Source organism: Juglans microcarpa x Juglans regia, chromosome 5S, assembly GCF_004785595.1.
Source record: "Juglans microcarpa x Juglans regia isolate MS1-56 chromosome 5S, Jm3101_v1.0, whole genome shotgun sequence".
In the NCBI taxonomy this organism is placed as follows: Eukaryota; Viridiplantae; Streptophyta; class Magnoliopsida; order Fagales; family Juglandaceae; genus Juglans; species Juglans microcarpa x Juglans regia.
Window position 1 is genome coordinate 22,779,902 of NC_054603.1, and position 21,597 is coordinate 22,801,498.

The 21,597-nt window shown below is 38.2% G+C and overlaps 1 protein-coding gene across 1 annotated transcript; it reads left to right on the forward strand.

The window, feature by feature from the left end:
* Window positions 1–8,966: 8,966 nt before the first annotated feature.
* On the forward strand, window positions 8,967–10,847 carry LOC121267452 (protein VAPYRIN-like). Its single transcript, XM_041171311.1, has one exon. The coding sequence runs from the start codon at window positions 9,048–9,050 to the stop codon at window positions 10,665–10,667; it is 1,620 nt and encodes a 539-aa protein (XP_041027245.1). The 5' UTR covers window positions 8,967–9,047; the 3' UTR covers window positions 10,668–10,847.
* The last annotated feature ends 10,750 nt before the right edge of the window (window positions 10,848–21,597 follow it).

Here is a 21,597-nt window from a genome sequence, read left to right on the forward strand (position 1 = left end):
TGCAACATAAATTAGGATCTATTATTATGATTATGTGATTGAAGGCCTTGGACTTGTTTATTTCATTAAAGCTACTTATTTTATTAGCTCTCGAGCAAAAAAATCCAACCTCATAACTTTGCCACTTTTCCCTCAATTGGTTTTCTACTGAGCAAGGGTGAAGTGATAAAAATAAAAGGTGCTCTGATTCGCCCGCCGTTGGGCAATACATACAATAAGAGCATAGTAGTACCATAGGAAGCCAGCGAGCAAACAACTCCAAATCATGACTTCACCACTTTTCTCTTCATTGGTTTTCTACTAAGCAAGGGCAAAGTGGTAAAAATAAGAGGTGCTCCAATTCGCCCGAGGTTGTGGCATACATACCATAAGGCCATGGTAGTAACATAGGAAGCCCGTGAGGGAAAAACTCCAACCTCATAAGTTTGCCACTTTTCCCTCAATTGGTTTTCTCTTAAGCAAGTGCAAAGTGGTAAAAATAAGAGGTGCTCCGATTGGCCCGCGAGCGAGAAACTCCAACCTCATAATGATATGAACCCGCGGGAATGAAATCTCTTGAACCCACAGTCAAATTGAGAACTTCCCAAGAAAGCCAAAATCAAGTCAATGGATGGAGAACCTAGACCCGAAGAGAACTTGTTTCAAGAACTTGGATTATATTAAAATCTAGACCCGTTGAAGAATCCGTCTCAAGAACCCAGATTACAAAGGAGGAACGCCACAAAAGTTATGATTTACCTTTGATAAGTTCAAAAGTTCAATTAAAAACAAGAGGAGTAAAACTCAACTCACAATGAATAAATTCATCAAGTTTCATAAACTTCTTAAAATGAGGCAACAAAGTGTATTTAAACCTAAACCTATTTAAAACCCTAGCCAAAATAAAGCCCTTTGTTCCAAAACTACCCCTGGATGAATAGTGCCGCGCGCTATAGTACACGCTACAGTAACTCGGCTACAGTACTTTGAAACCCTAGTTCGCTACAGTACTTCATAAAACCCTAGTTCAACAAAATAATAAATTTCCCAACATGCCCTTGAATAGACCCCCCATTAAGTCCTTCTCATAATTAAACTCAATAATTCTAAACTAATAAAATAAGTCATTCAAATGAATTAAACAAGTTGAAACCCTTCAAAAGCCCAAAGCCTTTAAGTCATGTCGTTGCCCTCTTCCATAACTTATCAAATGAATCAAAACTGAATCTTCATCCTTCAAGCCCATCTTGAATATTGGGCTATTGCTAAACTCGTCCCAAGTAGATTGCATCAATCCTAGCATTGCCTCATTGATCTTCTTGGCTCTTGACCTTGTAATTGGATCTTTAAGTCTAGGCCCACTTTGGTTCTCATCACATAACTTCGTCACTTTTCACTTAATTGCTTTTCTAGTAAGCAAGGGCAAAGTAGTAAAAATATAAGGCGCTTCGATTGGCCCGAGGTTGGGGCATACATACCATAAGGTCATGGTAGTAACATAAGAAGCTTGCGAGCGAAAAACTCTAACCTCATAACTTTGCCACTTTTCTCTCAATTGGTTTTCTAGTAATCAAAGGCAAAGTGGTAAAAATAAGAGATAATCCGATTGGCCCGGGGTTGGGCATACATACCATAAGGTCAGGGTAGTACCAAATGAAGCCCGTGAGTGAAAAACACCAACCTCATAAGTTTGCCACTTTTCCCTCAATTGGTTTTCTACTATGTAAGAGAAAAGTAGTAAAAATAAGAGGTGCTCTGATTCGCCCGCTATTAAGGTATACATACAATCAGGTCATGGTAATACCATAGGAAGCCCACGAGTGAAAAATTCGAACCTCATAACTTTTCCATTTTGCCCTCAATTGGTTTTCTCTTAAGCAAGCGCAAAGTTTCCCCGGGTTTGGGGCATACATGCCATGTGGTCATGGTAGTACCATACTAATTACACCCAAAGAATAACTTGGTAGTTGTGGGCTCAAGGGATTTCATTCCCACGGGTTCATATCAATTAAGTTGAGATAATTACTGATGGGAACCAAGATGGACCTAGTCTTAAAGATCCTTTGCAACTTCCAGATTGGCCAAGAAGATCAAGGAGACAATGCAAGGATTGATGCAATCCACTTGGGACAAGTTTAGCAAGATCCCAACATTCAAGATGGTCTTGAAGGATGAAGATCCAATTTTGATTCATTTGATAAGTTATGGAGGAGAGCAACGATAAGACTTGAAGGCTTTGGGCTCTTGAAAGGTTTCAACTTGTTTAATTCATTTAAATAACTTATTTTATTAGTTTAAAATTATTGGGTTTAATTATGAGAATGATTTAAAAAGGGTCTATTCAAGGACATGTTGGAAAATTTATTATTTTGTCGAACTAGGATTTTATGAAGTATTGTAGCGAACTAGGGTTTCAAAGTAATGTAGCCGAGTTACTGTAGTGTGTACTGTAGCTCGTGGCACTATTCATCCAGGGGTAGTTTTGGAACAAGGGGCTTTATTTTGGCAAGGGTTTTAATTAGGTTTAGGTTTAAATACACTTTGTTGCCTCATTTTAAGAAATTTTATGAAATTTGATGAATTTATTCATTGTGAGTTGAGTTTTACTCCTCTTGTTCTTAATTGAACTTTTGAACTTATCAAAGGTAAATCACAACTTTTGTGGCGTTCCTCCTTGCAATCTGGGTTCTTTAGACGAGTTTTTCAACGTGTCTAGATTTTAATATAATCTAGGTTCTTGAAACGAGTTCTCATCGGGTCTAGGTTCTCCATCCATTGACTTGAATTTGGCTTTCTTGGGGAGTTTTCAAATTGATTGTGGGTTCAAAGGATTTCATTCCTGCGGGTTCATATCATTTGGTATTCAAAGCATGGTTTCCAATCAGGTTTGATTCTATCTTTATTTCTTACATATTTAATTCTAGGGTTTCATTATTCTAGGATTGATTAAAAAAAAATAAAGGTGGCTGCCGGATATGTTCACTATTATTAGGGTTGCTGAATCTCTTATTCTAGGTGCTGCCGTATATCACTTGTGTTAGGGTTTTTGAGTTATTATTTGGGTTTTCTCAATTACTTATTCTTGATTGTCATCAAATCAGTAGGTGAAAAGAAAAGAAAAGAAAGGAAAAAAAAATCCAAAATTTTTTTCCTTGAGCCTTATCATCAAAGGGGCTGCATATATTATTCTAGTTGGTATCTTGTCTTATAGTTACTGTTTCATTCGTATAATTTTCTTGATTCACGTGTCATTTTTTTTTTCATTCCTTCCGTGTTTCTCTTGTTCTTGTTTCTTGGACCTAATTACTAGTTAGGATAAAACATGATTGCTTTGTCTTGATTGAGTTCAATTAGTTCTTAAAGAACTTGAGTGGGAAAACTCTTAAGGTGAAAGGCAAGAGAGTGTGAGACTATTTTCGGAAAAAAAGTCAATTAAGAGTGAAACACGAGTGGAGTGTCATTATTCAAGTGTAAACACGTAAGGGCGTATGTGAGGTTTTCTTTTTTGCCACTAATATTCTTTTGTGCAACACCTTATAATGTCTCAACGGAGTAGCATGTCACCAAGGGGGAGAGCAGATAACTCATCCTATGTGTTGCAAGCCATGCAACAACAGTTTGAGCGATTGAACTTTGTGTTGGGTGAAGTGAGAGATAGGATGAATCATCAAGAAGCAGCGACTAGAAATCTGCAAGGTTGGAGAGATGGGAGGCGACGTGAGCATAGATGGTGAGGATGAGGAAAACTTAGCATCTGAAGTTGGCTCGGGTAGACATGGAAGAGTTAGGTGTGAAAGACAACTTGAGGGGAATCTCATGGGTCGGGATGGTGTAGATAGAGACCTTGGGAGCATCAAAATGAAAATACTTTCTTTCCAAGGTAGAGCTGACCCTGAGGTTTACCTAGAGTGGGAGAAAAAAATAGAGTTGGTGTTTAATTGCCATAATTACTCTGAGGAGAAGAAAGTGAAGTTGGCGGTAATTGATTGTGCCTTGATATTCTCTTTTTGAAATTGTTTATGGATTTAATCCGCTTACTCCTTTAGATTTGATGCCTTTACCTGTTGATGGCAGGAGTAGCTTGGATGGACAAAAGAAGGCAGAGTTGGTGAAGTCACTTCATGAGAGGGTACGACTTCAAATTGCCCAAAAGAATGAAAGGGTTGCTTCCCAAGCCAATAAAGGGCGAAGGCATGTCATCTTTGAACCGGGAAATTGGGTTTGGGTTCACATGCGCAAAAAAAGATTCCTAGCCCAGAGAAGGACAAAGTTGCATCCTCGAGGAGATGGACCCTGTCACGGGATACAATAGTGACCTGATGGAAACCAAGGTGGGCCTACTCTTAAAGATCATTTGCAAATTTCAGATGGGCCAATTACAAGATTAAGGGCCAAGAAGATCAAGGAAGTAATGCACGGATTGGTGCAATCTGCTTGGGATGAAGCTAGCAAGAGCCCAACACTCAAGATGGGCTTGAAAGAAGGAGAACCAGCTTTGATCTACTTGTTTCAAGCTGTGGAAGATATGACTTAGAGATAGGGCCTATTGTTATTGGAGACTTTCAATTTGGTTAAATGATTTATTTTATTAGTTTAGAATAAGTGGGCTTGAAGATGCCTGGCCCACACGTCTTATTTTTAATGAACTAGAGTTTTTGAGAAGGTCTTGTATTTTGGCCAAGGGCTTATTTGGAAAGTTACTTTTTAGGAATTAGGGTTTCAAGAGGTACTATAGCGTTACTGTAGCTGCGGGTATTGTAGCCGACACTGTTCATCAGGGGCATTTTGGATAAAAAGGGGCTTTATTTTTGCTAGGGTTTTAATTAGGTTTAGTTTAAATACTCCTTGTTGCCTCATTTGAAGGTTAGACAATATTGAATTTTATTTGTTAGTTGAGTTTTCTCCTCTTGTTTTTGATTGAACTCTTGAACCTATCAAAGGTAAATCACAATCTTTGTGGCGTTCCTCCTTTGTAATCTAGGTTCTTGAGATGGGTTCTTCAACGGGTCTAGATTTTGATATAATCTAGGTTCTTGAAATGAGTTATCATCGGGTCTAGGTTTTCAATCGATTGACCTGAATTTGGCTTTATTGGGAAGTTTTCAAATTAATTGTGGGTTGAAGGGATTTCATTCTTGCGGGTTCATATCAGTTGATTCTCTAGTACTCTTTTGATCAGAACCATTTTGGAGTAGCGTTGTGATCTCAGTTGTTTAGTATGTCAATATGTGTGAAGTATGTTTTAAGTATTTGAAATATTTTCAGTTTGTTGCATAGTATTGCTGTAAAAAAAAATTATCCTCTGCAAATATTGTATAATGCTAGATGCATGCTAGGAACATTACATCTTATATGTCATGAATGAGGGCAGGTAACCTTGTGTTGTATGTCTTGACGCGTCAAATGTCCGTCCAATCCCAAACGGAATTTGGGGGCATCACACACTCTCTCTCATCAATTTCTTTGTCTCTCTTAGTGCCGCGCTGACCACCTTCGACCTCTGCCCAGCCCATTACCATGTCGCATCTGTCCCTCCCTCTCGGTGAGTCTCCATTGCACTGCCCCTAGGTCTCTCTAGTGAATATTTATCATTTACAAACTAAAAGGTGGCTTTTGCATTGTACGTAAAGCACAACATGCCTTAAAGTTTATTTATAAAAAAAAAAAAAAAATGCCATCAAGCACTTTGGTCATGTGATTATGTGTAAAGCCCATTGAGAACCCTTTTAAATATTTTTACATTATTGTCCTTAATAGGTAAGCCATAGGTGTAGCCTTATTTACCACTAATTGCAGCTGGACTTGACTTCTAAAATTGGACATGAGTCTTATGTCGGGTTGATGTTAGATAGACTTGTGATTGAGTGGGAATTGTGTTAAGTGGATATTAAGTGGAGATGCATTTTACATGAGCTTAGTTTTCACTGAATAAACATGTAGCCATACATTTTGTTTTACATAAATAATTTAGAGTTTTATGTATCAATCGAAAAGGTTAGGTGGATATCGATGAAGTTGGGAAGTGATGATATTTTTCAAGAATGTTAGACATTAGAGAAATATAGATTTTTAATATCTTGGGTGTTAATTACAAAGTACGTATTCAATGGAAGTTTTCCGGGTGATGACTATTAAATAGGTGATGATTGATACTCTCTTAGCACCATTGAGAGAAAATTTTGAGAAGTTAAAAAGTCCAGGTAAGCGGGGTTTCTATGCTAGACGTTACATGAAAGAAAGAACTAAGGTTGATTTTATGAAAAATGTGCATGACATGCTTTGAAAATAAATGTGAAAACAACCTTAGTCTTGTGTTTTGCATTAGTCATGAAACTTTGTATAAGAAGAAAGTATTTTCTGTATGATTGGTGTAGAAATGAGTTGATTTTAGCATTCTGTTTCTGAATTGTACAAAAAGAGCAAATATGAGATCTGAAAGGTTTTTGGGTTGATTAAGTGAAGATGGTTTGAATATGTTTTTGAATATGTGAAATGATATGAATTTATTCAATACTCTGTTTTGATATGATGTGGCATCTAAAAACCTTTGGCATGACTTTCTGATTTTATATCTGATTCTGCTCTGGTTTTGATTTTGTTTTTGATTTGTTCCATTAAGGCCCTACCACGGGTATAATAGTGGTATATGACTCTGTCACGGGTATAAAGGTGGTATGTGGCCCTACCACTAGGGTTAAACATGACCTCTATTCTGATATGATGCTATGATATGATGGCGATGATGGTCAGTTATGCTATGCCAAATGATACTTTTAAATAAGAATATTTCTGAAAGTCTTGCTCTGATATTTTGATAACATGTTTTGATTTTGCATTCTAAAAGTAAATGTTTTGTTTTGCATTCTAAACTCTGTAAATGCTCATATTTCCATACTAATATATGTTATCTGCTTACTGAGTTGCTGATAACTCATTCTTTATCTCCACAATATTTTTTAGATGACTTGAATGTTTTAGTTGAGGATCAAGAATATGGAGCACGGGTGAGATTATTTAAGTATATAGTGGATTAAGCACAAAAAGACGCCATGGTTATTGGAGGATATTATTCAAGTAAATTTGTCATGTTCTGATGACGTGATATATTGAGAGGTTGAGATTATATTAAGACTTGTGGTGTCTTTAGTTAATTATTTTGGAATAGTTGGTTTAAAACAACAAAATATATGTGCAATTGAGAATTTGGAGCTTATATCTATATGGTAAGATATGATTTTAAGTGACAAGAAGTAACTCTCTAACCCATCCGGGATCGAGGCGTTACACTGACATATTCACACCTCGTCAAGAGGGTCGGCTATGTGAGGCAGTAACTAGTAGAGAGCCTATGATGCGTAGGGGAGCCGTGAGGTGTTCACCTACATTGTTATTGGATTACATGGCTATAAGTGGTTAATATGACTTGAAAACGGTACTTTTACATAACTATTTTTGCTATTCTATTACATTAATACATGGCAATGATCTTAAAATGAATACAAGAACGAAAGAATATTTTGGTCAAGTTCATATCCATGCATTCATACTCATGGTTTGACTTTACATGCTTATGTTATCTTCTTATATGTTATTGGTATAACTTTCTGACTTTCTCGAAATCTCACTACAATAGTTTTCACTGCTATCCCCCCAGAAGGGTAGAAGTTATGACACAGGTTTAGGTGATAGCTATGGGGAAACGCAAGTGGGAAGATCCCCCACCAATTAAGGAGGCCCCTAAGAGCCTCAAGCACTCTACGGAGCCAACAATAGAGGAAAGATTAGAGGCAGCCTATAAATTCATTAGTGAAGTACTAAAGCCTTTCGAGAACTTGTAGAGGATTGTAGAAAAAAACAAGCCCAAATAGGATTTTTTTGGAGGTTCCATATAAACAGTACTTTGAGATTTTTGGTGAACTAAGTATGAAGGGTTGTAGTTTAAAACCCTCATTATGTATCAGGAGCTTTGGACAAGTACTCTGGGATTTTCAGTACTTACTTTATTTCGTACCATACTTTAATTGCTCTATCTTTACTTAGACTTGAACATTTTTCCACTGCGATTATTGCACATTGCTAGTAACATGTTAGGTGCATTGCATGTTAACTGTCATGAACGAGGGGTATGTAACCTTGAGTTACATGTGTCTCAGTCCAAACTCATGCAAGGTCTGGGTGCGTCACACTCCCAGTCCTATGTAAGAGGACAAGGATCCTCTATGTTGGACACCCCACACCTTTCCCATGTCGAGTTTTTTTTATTGTCACCGTTTCTTGACAAACAAATGTTATAGAGAGCTATTTTGTACTCCATGTTCAGCTTTTCATTAAGAGAAATGATAGTTGTAGTCGTGAGTACGCAAATGTCATACAATCACTTTGAAAAAATTAAAAAAATACGGGACTCACATGAAAAAAAAAATTAATTTTTTAATTGTAGATTTCACTCTTTTTTAAAGCAACTACAAGACGCTTACGTACTTCATAACTACATGTAGCATTACTCTTTTAAAAGGCAAACCCTAGCAACCAGCACAAGGAGGAATTTTTTATCGATTAACCCGTATTATAATTCTAGCTCCAGGACTCCTGAAGAAGTACTTACAGAGTCTTCTACTCAATTTCACAGTAGAGACAGCATCAAAGCTGTTTCTGCCTCGATCCCACTTTGGTTATAATGGAAAATAATCAGTTGATATTAGAAGCTTCGGCGTAACAAAATAAAATAAAAAATCGTTTTCTTGTAGGCTTATATCTCACAGCATGCTTGGCAGAAGCATCTCCGAATCAACTTTGTTTCTTTGACGTATACAACTGTCCTTGGAATTATACAGTTCGGACGCCGAATAGAACAAGTCAGCATTGTTTTTAACACCCCCCACTTGGCAATCTGTCGTTAAGCCGGCCTTCACATCCCCCGTTCCTTAAAATACTCCAACCAATCCTTTTCCTTCACTTCCTTTCGTGTTCCTCTACATGGGTTTTCCTTTTCCTCCAAAACCCACCAACAATATCAAAAGCCGAGAAGTTTGAGGTTTAAAGATTGTAATCAGGAACAAGTGCTCACAATGGACAGGCTTATAAGCTTAGAGCCATCAAACCTTGTTCCTATCCTCATCGAACATGGTCAGAAATGTTACGGTGTCCTCACCTTGCGAAACGTTATGTACACCATGCCGGTCGCGTTTCGGCTTCAACCACTGATCAAAACCCGTTACACTATCAGGCCGCAGTCGGGAATCATATCTCCTCTCGCAACTCTCACTGTAGAGATTATTTATCATCTCCCACCGGGTTCCAATCTTCCACACTCCTTCCCTCGTAGCGATGATTCGTTCCTTTTGCATAGCGTTGTGGTTCCAGGCGCAGCCATCAAGGAACCGTCATCCATGTTTGATGCTGTTCCAAATGACTGGTTCACAACGAAGAAGAAACAAGTTTTCATAGACAGTGGTATCAAAACCATGTTCGTTGGCCCGCCGGTTTTGGCTCAACTTGTGGCCGATGGCTCTATGGATGAAATTAGGGAGGTTCTTGAGAAGAGTGACCCGGCGTTGAGGGCGGTGGATTCCATTGATGCGCATGGCCAAACTTTACTTCATTTGGCCATCGCTCAAAGCCGAGCTGATCTTGTCCAATTACTTCTCGAATTTGAGCCGGACGTAGAGGCTCAGAGTCGATCAGGGTCCAGCCCACTTGAATCCGCGGCAGCCTCCGGAGAAACCCTGATAGTGGAGCTATTATTGGCTCATAGAGCTAACACAGAACGGTTGGAGACCTCTACTTGGGGCCCTATACACCTTGCGGCCGTAGGTGGTCACACAGAGGTGTTGAGGCTCCTCTTACTCAAGGGGGCTAATGTGGACGCACTCACAAAGCACGGGAACACGGCTTTACACCTTGCAGTCGAAGAGCGCAGGAGGGATTGCGCGAGGCTTTTGTTGGCAAACTGGGCGAGGCCCGACGTCCGAAACACCGAAGAAGCTGACACGCCGTTGCATATCGCTGCAGGCATAGGTGACGAGCAGATGGTCAAGCTTTTGTTACAAAAGGGAGCCAACAAAGATATCCGAAACAGGGTTGGAAAAACCGCTTATGATGTTGCAGTCGATTACGGCCACAACCGGCTTTTCGATGCGCTCAAACTTGGGGACAGTCTATGTGTTGCTGCTCGGAAGGGCGAAGTAAGAACAATCCAAAGACTTCTTGAAAATGGCGCAGTTATTAACGGGCGTGACCAGCATGGCTGGACAGCGCTGCATAGAGCCTCATTCAAAGGAAAAATAGATGCAGTTCGAGCTCTACTGGAGAAAGGCATTAGTATTGATGCTAAAGATGAAGATGGTTACACGGCTTTGCACTGTGCAGTGGAGTCGGGACAAACTGAAGTGATAGAGTTGATAGTAAAGAAGGGAGCAGATGTGGAAGCTCGAACCAACAAGGGTGTGACTGCACTGCAAATAGCAGAGTCGCTGCACTACATAGGGATTACAAGGATACTCGTTCACGGAGGTGCCACCAACGATAATATGATACTTGTTCCAGCAATATCCCCGCCGGTTCCATTCGGAAACAAAATGCGCGAGCCACAAGATCAGGCAGAGATGGGCGGGCTGAAAAAGAAGTCGAGTAGAACCAAAGCGCCTCGGGGTAGCTTGGATAGACCAGTGCCGTTGGCAGTGCTCTAGCTATAGCTAGTAGATCGAGCATACATACATATATGAGCTTTTCGTTTTTATTTTCTTCTTCTCCTTCGATCTCCAACATTAGAGCACAGAATGGATCTTTTATTTAATTTATTTATGGCTAAAATTGTGGAAGATACATACTCGTATTTAAAGCCTAAATATAAAATCTTGCTACAAGTCCCTGAGAAATTACATGAAGTTTCGACGTTTGTGTATACGACTCGGTCTTGCACTACTGGTTTTGTGTCATTGATGCTGTACGTTCGAACATATTGCTGCGATGGATTTTGGTAATGAACCTTGTAAGATGATCAGCCGTTCTTGTAGACCATTTGAACATCATGAGATTCAAGTCTTTTAAAGTGTATCAACAAAATAAACCTTAGAGATAACTTGTCATCTATTATTTCCTCTCCTATTAATTATTGGTGTTTTATTTCTTTCAAATGTCGTACTTAGATAGTACTTATCCTGTGTAAATTAATATATATGACTTTCCTCAACCACCCTTATTTTTTTAATTATAATACAATAAAAAAACCAATTAAATAATGCAGAAAATTCTGCTTGGGATAAAACTTCACGGCATCCGGCCACTTGGAGTATTGAACAGCAACTTGCCTAGCTTGCTCACGTACCTAGTGGAAAGTAACGGTTTTTTATTTGAGCCTGATGCATTCCTGGTGATTATTCACCAGGTTGGAATTAGCACCAAGTATAAAATAGTTCGGATGAAGGGAGGTGCTACCATGGGCTCTGTCCTTACTTCGCGACAAAATTTTCAATGCCTGACACCCATTGGGAGGAGACTTGTCCCTCTCATTCTGCCTAGTGCAGCACATAACTGTGAGAGGTGCGTTGATATTGATGGGCGAGATGCCTTCTCGTCTCCGAGTACCGCAGCCCATACAAATGGACAAAAATGGTATTCCAAGAAGTGAAACTAGTTCTTAACGAGAATGTCCGAATCTCTCCTCTCTCTTGACGACGGATTTTACGCACCACTTTAAATGGTTGTTAGATGATCCGTAATCGGCATGAGAAAGAAAAGCACATAATTACAATAATATTTAATGTGTTTCGGTGTTCATACCTGGCCTGCCTAAACGAATGGCCGGATGAGGATAAATCTACAATCAAACAGAGAGATTACGGATTGTTTGGATTGAGAGAGCCGTTCATCTCATCTAATCTCATTATTATAATTTTTCTAAACTCTCACAAAAAAATATAATAAATAATTAAACTTTTTTAAATTTTAAAATAAAAATAATACTAAAAAATAATATTTTTATAATATTTTATTTAACTTTTATTTCAACTCACTAATCAAACATCCCCTAAAATATGAGGAACTAACCCACTCTCCTTCCTATATTAACCATGGTCCATTAATTACCTCGGCTTCCCAAATATTAACAATCTACTCCTAACTACATGGCCCTCTACCCTATAGCTCTTTTATCTCAACCCTTTGAACAATAAAAGGCCTCTCAACTTCCCACCATCAAGAAACACCTTTCTAATCCCATGAGACTATGAGTTAGGGTTGGGTCACAGGCACTACCACCCGCCACCCCATCCAACATCCACTTGGCCAGGATGACGGCCCCCATTCATAGACGAGGGCATGTGAGTGGATGCCCGCACGTAGCTAGGAGTTGGGGGCAGGGCTCAGGCTGGGCTGAAGCCCGCCCAGGGTTTATCCCATCCACCGGCCCAGGCAATATATATATATATATATTAAAAAGGTAAACTCCGAAAAACGACATCATTCTATCATAAGATTCATTTTTTTGAAAAATAAAATGACATAAATGATGTCATTTCAAAGTTAGATTTAAGCCCCTATCTCTCTTTCTTTCCTATCTCTCTCTTTCCTCTCTGGCTCTTTTAATCTCTCTTCCTCCCCCCGTCGCGCTCTCTCTTTCTCCTTTACGCTGGCACGACGACGCACCCAACCTTATCTTGATCTCCTCCTCTTCTCCTCCTCCTCATCCTCGGCTCCTCCTCTACTTATTCTTCTCAACATTCTTGAAGCATGAATGGCAGTGGAACCACAACCATGAGTGACCATGGGTTTGCTAAGAGACCTACGGCCATTCGTGGCCTTTTGCATTTCTCAGTTATGCTGTATTTCGATTGTATTGGAAATTTTCCCATCTGGTGTGGATGAATGTGGATTTGTTAATGTTTTTCAGTTGTTTGGATTTTTTTTTTCTTTTTGCCAAATTATTTTTCTTTTCCTCTTTTGTTGAATGGTTGATAGCAAATCTCACTACAAGAAAAATAATTAATTTGAACCATATTTTTTGTTGCAAAAAATTCATTTTTGTCACAAATATCTTGTCTAGAATAAAAATATCTTGGCTAGAATAAACAATTTTCTTATAGTGTCAACTATGTCCGTAACACTAGAGAGCTATTGTGATGACCTGAATTTTTGCCAAAATCCTCAGTGTTATTTTATCTATTTGATTTAACTTAGATTTCAGTCCAATATCTTAACAAGACTAGGACATGTTAGGGCCAAGAAAACCACTTGGATCTAATAGCAATGGCGTCCAAGCCCAATAGAGGCCCAAATGGGCTAAGTGGCATTCAGTTATTACGGGGCAAAAAGGGGTTTAAGGAAACCCCTAACTAGGATTTAGAGCATGGGGGTGCGTACTTAGAAGGAGAAAGATTTTTTCTTTTTTTTGTGCTTTTCCTAGAAATCTCATCATTTGAAACCTACGGAAGAAGCATTTTTGATTAGCACATAGTTGCCACTTAGCAAGCATGCATGAAGGTTTCTAGAAGAAGCCAAAGAGATGAAAAAGGATGTAGGGCTCAGTACATCTAGAGGCACACACCCATCTCACCTACCCACATGACACATGGCTCACATGCAAGTCTACCTTTTGGATATATTGAACCTAGATGTGAAAGTGGAAGAAGGGGAAGAGGAACATGGGAGATGCCAAAAGTCTAAAGCACAAGTGTAAAGAGACTTTAGGGTTTAGGCCAAAGGGATTACACGCCTATTGATGAAAAGCCAACCACCACTTTAGCCATGTGTCATGCATGCACTAGGTGTTGGGATTTCTAGAAAAGGTAATGATGAGGAAGAGGAAGAGGTGCATGGGTAAGGGACACACATTCTCCAACATTCTAGAAGAATCTTAGTGGGAGATGAAGACAAGGGAGGAAGAGAGAGGGTCGTCTAAGGCTAGATAGACGCACACGAATGCCAAATGGCAACCATGCAAACACCTAGGGATAAGGACTCAAATGCTGAAGAGACACCTTAGGGTTTCGGTCACAAAAGATCTACAAACCCCTTGCCACTAGCATGCTTCATTGAACCTAGACCACTAGAGAGGACACAAAGGGAACTTTTGTGTGGCAATGATTAAGAAGAGAAAGGAGGGGTTTCGGCCAAACAAGAGGTAGGGTGCCACATGGTGCGCATGCACAAAGACCTTTGGTCTTTCTATGTCAGAAATGATGATGAGATGAAGGTCTTGTGCGGGAAAACGAGAAAGTATATAAGGGGAGTTTTTTGGGGATACTCGAGAGTCATTTTTGCCATTTCCAATTTCAGATTACTCCTCTCTCTCTCTCTCTCTCTCTCTCTCTCTCGCGCGCGCGACCACCTTAGGGAAAGATCAACTCCCTCACTTTCTCATCTACCATTCACACTTGCCTCACTTTTCTCTCCACCCAAACACTCCATACGCACATACCATTCCCTACCATCTAACCACACGGGTGGGAGGAGAAGCAAACAGCCCACGGTAAGAACCATTAGGGCTTGTTTGGAAAAAGTTTCCATACCAAAATTCTTATCTCATCTCATCCTATATCATCTCATCTCCTTTCCAAACATCACTATAACAAACATTTTGAAACTAATCATTACTACCTTCCCAAACAAAAATAATATTAAAAAACTATATTCTAACAATATTTTAAATTTATAATATTTTTATTCAACTTTTTCTCTCTTTCCCTAAAATCCAAAAAATACTCCACTCAAACTATTTCAATACTATTTACAAACCATCTTACTACTATTTACAAAATTCTCATCTCATCTCATTCCACAAGCATGTTTTAATCTTCATCCCAATATTTTCATCTACACACACATGGCCACATGAAGTTGAGGGTGATGAGGGGCTCGGGTTTGAGTGTCTTATCGTGATGTTGAAAGGGCACAAGTGATTAGATGCATGTTATGTTTGAACAAGGGGGAAGACTATTGTTCCTCAAGATAAACACTGAACCATCACTAGAAAACATGAGTGAAAATGGCCTTTGAAAGGATAAGGAATTTTCGGTCACCATTAGGGTTCAACTAAAGTTTTTTCCTTTTGAGAAGTTTTAGCCATGGGAAGTGATGATCACCATGTATGGCCTACACCACACACACACATGCCATGCATGCCACTAAGACCAAGCCATTGTTAAATGAGCATGAATATCATTCGTCCTAGGGCAACTCCTTGAGACTAAACACACGAAGAGTTATACTAGACAAGGAATGAGCTCTACCACCGAGAGGGATGAACCCTAAGTACGCCATACACTCACTCTCAAATTAGGATTTCTTTATCTCACTTGATCTAATGATTTACACATAGCTCGCTTAACGTTGGTATTTCACCTCTTCAGATATTTGTAAGTTAGGTCTTAACCTACCTTCATATAAAGTTCGTATGTATTGTGTGAACTTTACATTTTATTGACCAAATTGGATTATGGAATGGTTGATTGTTGAATGCTTTATATGCGGTTTCTCATGACTTTGTCATGTTTATATGTGTCGTCTATGGATATTGTGATATTCAACCATACCTAGTTTGTCTTGTTCAAAATGTCTTTGCTCAACATGCTATGCATCGATTTTTGTTTTATGACAAGTGTATCATTTTTTCTAATATTTTCAAGCCGTAATTGTGATATGCTTAGAAGTGTTGCATAAAAATTTGTAAACCATTACCATGCATGATCGGGCATCTCATAAAAGAAAAAGAGTTTTCAAACTTCATGTCACATGCATTTCGGGTTGTGCATCGTCGTTTTAAAAAGAAAATGTCATTTCATGTTTTGTCACGACCCCAAATGCTAGGATGAGGAAATGTCCTAGTGGAACACTTTTGTCCACTCTAGAGTGCATAAATTAGAAGTGGTAACTTCTAGGTCGACGAAGCATAGTCGACGCGCCTCAAATGGGTCCTTTCTAAAGGATTCTGGAGTGAGGTAGCACCTAACGCTAGTGGGTGCCACAAGATGGATGCGGTGAAGGTGAAATACGAACTGTCGCATAATAAGAACTCTAACGTAGTCACTATAGGTCAAGTGGGCCGGGAAGTGATGTGGTAACTAGCAGGGAGCCCACAATGCGTAAATGACCCTTGAGATTTCCAGCCATGTGTTACAAGGACTGTAAGACTACAAGTAATGTGTAATATGAAAAGAAGAAAAATGTTTCTCTGAAATGTCTAGCATGATTTTCTGTTACAAGATTTCACTGTTAGTTATTTTTGAAATGTAGATGTATAAGTCAAGTTTTTGGGTCAAGTACATGTGATACCCCTTGGTCACCACTTGGGATGTAACGGAAACTTGGAGCGTCAAGATATGCAACACAAAGTTACATACCTCCGTTCATGACAATTTATGCAATAAATCCTAGTATGCAACTAGCAGTATGCAATAATCGCAGTAGAATAAGGGTGATTAGTTATAACTCACGCCAAAATGAACTAAAACATCTCAATAGCAATAATAATCATCAAAAGTTCAAACTTAAGGATGGCATTTCCTTAATACAAAATACTTAATCCAAGTTCCATGGTTAGATGAACTATTTCATACTCTGAAGTATGAAGAGTCAATGCTTATGAGCATCAAAATTATATCTAGTCTTCGCTCAAGGTCCGGCTCTTCTTCAACCATCTGCATCCAATGGTCCATCATGTTTATCCTCTACCGGTCCTGACACAACTTCAATCATTCTAGGGGGAATGATAGTGGGTCCACAAGGGTGAGATTTATTTGGAATCTCAGTACGTTAAACAACCAACTAAATATATGGATTGATGCCAAAATGAACTAAATATCCTAATGATTTATAAACCATAAATAGGTACTTCCTCACTTAAGAGGTCCACTTGAGTTCAGCATAACGTGGGGAGATAGAATCTCCATAAAGCAAAATCTACATAATCATACTAACTCTTACATTCACTCTATAGTATATAGAGCGATTGCTACAGAAGTTAAAATCAAGTCCAGCCTCATCTCTAGATCAAGCTCTTCCTTAGCCATATGAAGCTAACTGTTCATCTTGTTTGTCAAATTCTATTCCTGACACAACTTCTACCATTCCGGGAGGAATGTAGTGGGACTACTATAGTGAGATTCCTTGAGATCTCAACAAGTTAAACATATTTTCTGTGTGTTCTAAAGTCATCTATACCCTTAGAATTTCAAAAATCAAAGTGCAACTATGCCAATCATACCCAACCCATGGCATGCATTTTAGGTGACCATTTTTGTGATTTCAAACCCTTTGCGTGCATGTATGATCAAATTTCATCAAACAATATATCCATAAAACTGATCTTGGAATATGTAAACAGCTTAGAAGAAAAATTACACATGAGTTCATCCAAACACTTACCAAATCATCCAAAAACCTTCAAATCGTGTGTATGCATGATGTTTCTAGCTTCTCTTTGTCAATGCAGATTTTAAAGCCTAAATAAATCATGCATTTCAATGTCTAACATGATGATAATTGGTTCCTAAAGGTTCATAAAGTTATCCTTGAGGAAATAAAACATGATATGCCAAGATCAATCTCATACAAGTGCAAACCGAATACTTAGATGATAAACACAAAAATTCATAAGACAAGCAAGTCATAGCCTACGATTTTGGGTTTCCTTCAAAGTTGTCCAGATTTTTTATCCTCTTTTGTCCCATCCTCTTGGTCTGATTTGGGGGCATTATGACCATCATTTGAAGGCTTTTTCAGGTGAGGAATAGAGAGATGAGTGGCTGCCAAGTGATCATGCTTGGGCAAAAAAACAAAGGGGCGAAATGAGTGATGGTTTTAAAGTGTGCCTCTCTTTGTGCCAATCGGTTGGGCTGCTTTGGGGAGGTAATTGGTGAAGCAAGCACTTGAGTCCTTTGAAGCACTTCCAAGGAAAAAATGACAAGGGTGGTGCCATGGGGAAGTGATCAAAATTGGTGCAGAAAATTCAATTGAAATCCAAGGCCACTCGGTTTGGTTTCAACTAGGCTTGTAATGGAATTGATTGGGTTTCTTGGAGCCAATTCATCCAATGCTAGAACTGAACTAGGAGGGTTAAGGTGAGGTGTAAATAATGAAATTTTCCTTGATAGAATCATGTAAATGGCGTGGGCTAGGGAGTGATTTGGTGCGATGCACATGAGGGTGCACCTATGTGCTGATTGGTGGTGACTTGGGCATTATCATGACTTTGCTTCTATTGACTTGTGTTGGGTCAAGATTAAACTTCTAAATTAGTCTAGGAATAATGCAAACAATAATAAAATCAATAAATTTCAGATAAAAAAAGTGGAAAATAATTTGAAGAAATATTAAGCTTAAAAACATGGTTTAGATGTTACTAATCATGTATAAGTTGATTAATAACCTTAACTCAAGTTAGAAGCTTTATTATGGTCAAGTGGAAACCTTAGGGGCGTGCAAAAATTCTTGGGCTTGAGGGAAACCAATGGTATGTGGGCTTCAAATAGAAGTGTAAAAATGAAAGACAAGGCTTTTGGGCCTTGTGGGTTGGGCTTGCTTGGTCATTGTGCATGCCTTGGGTGTGGGCTTTGGTGTGGGGTATTGAATGGATCTTATATCCTGATGTGTGGGGCCTATCTATGACCTCAAAGGTCTACTAGGTTGGGTCCTAACTTTGGGTGTTTCCTCAATTGGGCCAAAGTCTTGAATCTTACTAAGTTAGGCCCAATGACCTTATACTTACTAAGTTGGGCCTAATATATTGGGTCTAATAAGTTTGGCCCATAGTCTTGTGTCCAATAAGTGAGACCTAAAATCTTATGTCTTCCAAGTTGGGCCTAAGGCCTTCACTATTATTAAGTTAGGTCCAATGACTTTATGTCCTTTACATTGGGCCTATTTTCTAGTGTCCTCCAAGAAAGACTTAAAACTTTATATCTCTCAAGTTGAGCCTAAAGGTTTTTAACATCATCTTATCCTTAGCCAGTCACATCATTTGTGCATCAAGGCCCTAAAGTCTTATGTCCATCAAGTAGGGCCTAAAGTTTTATTGCCTCTTATGACGCCCACATATTCCGCTTCGGATCGAATGGACATCTAAAGCATCTGGACATGCAACACAAGGTTACCTGGCCCCGTTTATGATATATAAAGATGCAATGTTCCTAATATGCATCTAGCATTATGCAATATTCACAATGGATAATTTTTTTCTTGAGCAATACTATGTATCAAACTAAAGATATTCCAAATACTTAAAACATAATCTATAAACATTAAAGTGCTAGACCTTCTTGATTACATCATGAGTCCAAAAGGTCTGTAATCATAAGAATACTGGAGACCGAGCTCCTTAAGTATAAGCTGGAACTAAAGCAACTACCAGGCTAATCGATTGAGTAGCTCGCACAACTCAGTCAAGGATGCCATAATACTAACGATAAATGGGGGCATTGAGGCTATGAGCTCCACATCGTTTCATAGTTGTTTAATTGATCATCTTGTCAATCATCTTTTGAAGCGCCTCCTGATCCTGACACACAATCTACCATTCCAAGGGGAATGGTAGTTAGGACTACCATGGTAAGATTTGATTACAAATCTCAACAAGTTAATATATAACTTAACATACAGTTTACAAATGTAGGCATGATAGTAAATGCATGAATGCATAATCATAATCATAAATAAGCTTGACGTGACTTGACATATAACATGGCATGAACTAACATGACTTGAACTTAAGCATAGACTGAGCTGAAACTAAACTTGACATGAACTTAACTGAGACTTGAGTTGACATGACGTGAACTTGAACGTGAACTGACTTGGTCATGAACTTAAACATGAACGTGAACACACATTCAACTTGAACTAAATTTAAATATGACCTTAACATAAATTAAAACCTGAACTGAGCATGCACTTAAAACATGAACTGAACGTGAACTTGAAACATGAACTAAATGTGTACTTGAGCTTGAAATGTATTCTTGTCTCATGGAGTTACCATAATGATATTCTTGTCTCATGGGGTTACCATAATGATAGAGTAATCTTATCTCATGGAGTTATAATAATAGAATAATCTTGTCTTATGGGATTACCATAATAAAGTAATCTTGTCTCATAATAAGGATCTTCTTGAGAAATGGAGGCAAAGTAGATGTACACCTAATTTCATAGCTGAATGCCGCAAGCCAATTCTACCCCTATAACTATATTAGTTAGACTTGACTTTATGCGTTCCCCTGGTCTTTCATAATAACAATGAAATGAACAATAACTTAATTGTACGTGACGTAACATGATTAGACTTGAAAAATATTGTTTTGGAGACATTCCATAATCAAGATATGACGTGACATGAAATGAAAGACAGATAGGTTGGCGTAATGTAACATGACATGTAGGTGAGATGAATGAGTTGGCATAACATGAAACAGACAGAAAAACAATAACTAACATGAAACATACAACATTATGTGACATGGCCAAACAAGTAATAGATAACAGTACGTGACATGGCATAACGTGTAACAGACAATATTTTATAACATGTCATAACATGTAACGTACAATATTTAGTAACATTGCATAACATGTGAAAGAAAATATTATTTGACATGACCTATGTGTAACAGATAGCATTACATAACCTGATATTCTTGTAACAGATAGCAATACATGACAGAATAAATTGTGTAACAGATAATCATGAGGTCACGTGTTATAATATGGCATATATGATAACATAATAAAATGTAGTTCCATTACCCATCACACATATGCAATAATCTGATAGTAAGTTAAGAGTTAACCTACAGTGATCATTGCGTTTTACAAGACAAAACACGAAACATGAGAAACTGTAATTAGAAGTTCTAAATGTTAGAAATTTAATCACTAACAAATTAGAAATATGAAAAAATGCTAACTTAGCGTAAAATGACCATTTTACCCTCTACATGTAGAAAAATGACAATTTTACCCCTAACATAAGGATTTCACATCCTAACTCCAAAAATCTCAAAATTTACATTCATCATGTAAATCTTGTTCTAAACTCAAATATCAACTTAGAAAAATTTAAAACCAAACACAACTATGACATAGGGTTGAAACTAATGAAGGCCATTTCTCTTTGATTTTTGTTGCAATTTTATCCAACTCCAAAACTCATGATCAAACTGAAATATTGCAACAAATTTACTCATATCCTAAGTTTGAAAACAAGTTTAAAACACCCAGCAAGATTATACTTCACATAATCACAAAACTCTCTAGTAAAATGACTTTTTTAACTAAAATACAACTCTTGAATCTCAAGATTTGATCTATTTCAAAACCATTTCCAAGAGCTCCACAAATCAAAACTTTCTTCTAACATGCTCATAACACAAACCTAAAAACTAACATGCTTTGAATCAACACATACAAGTCACCAAAAAATCACAAGATAGAACATGAAGCACTCGGCTCCTAGCCTTAGCCAACAATAGAATTTCTTTCCCAACTAGTTTTGATCAAACACTTGATCTACGGCATTCTATGGTGAGAGATCTTCAAACCAAAACATCACATGTTTTAAAAATGTGTCTTAAAGTTGATCCAAGCATTAAATTTAAAATCACATGGCTAAACATAACTCAAAACATG

Excerpts from the sequence above, each read along its gene's own strand:
- LOC121267452 (XM_041171311.1), top strand. The coding sequence starts at position 9,048 with ATGGACAGGCTTATAAGCTTAGAGCCATCAAACCTTGTTCCTATCCTC.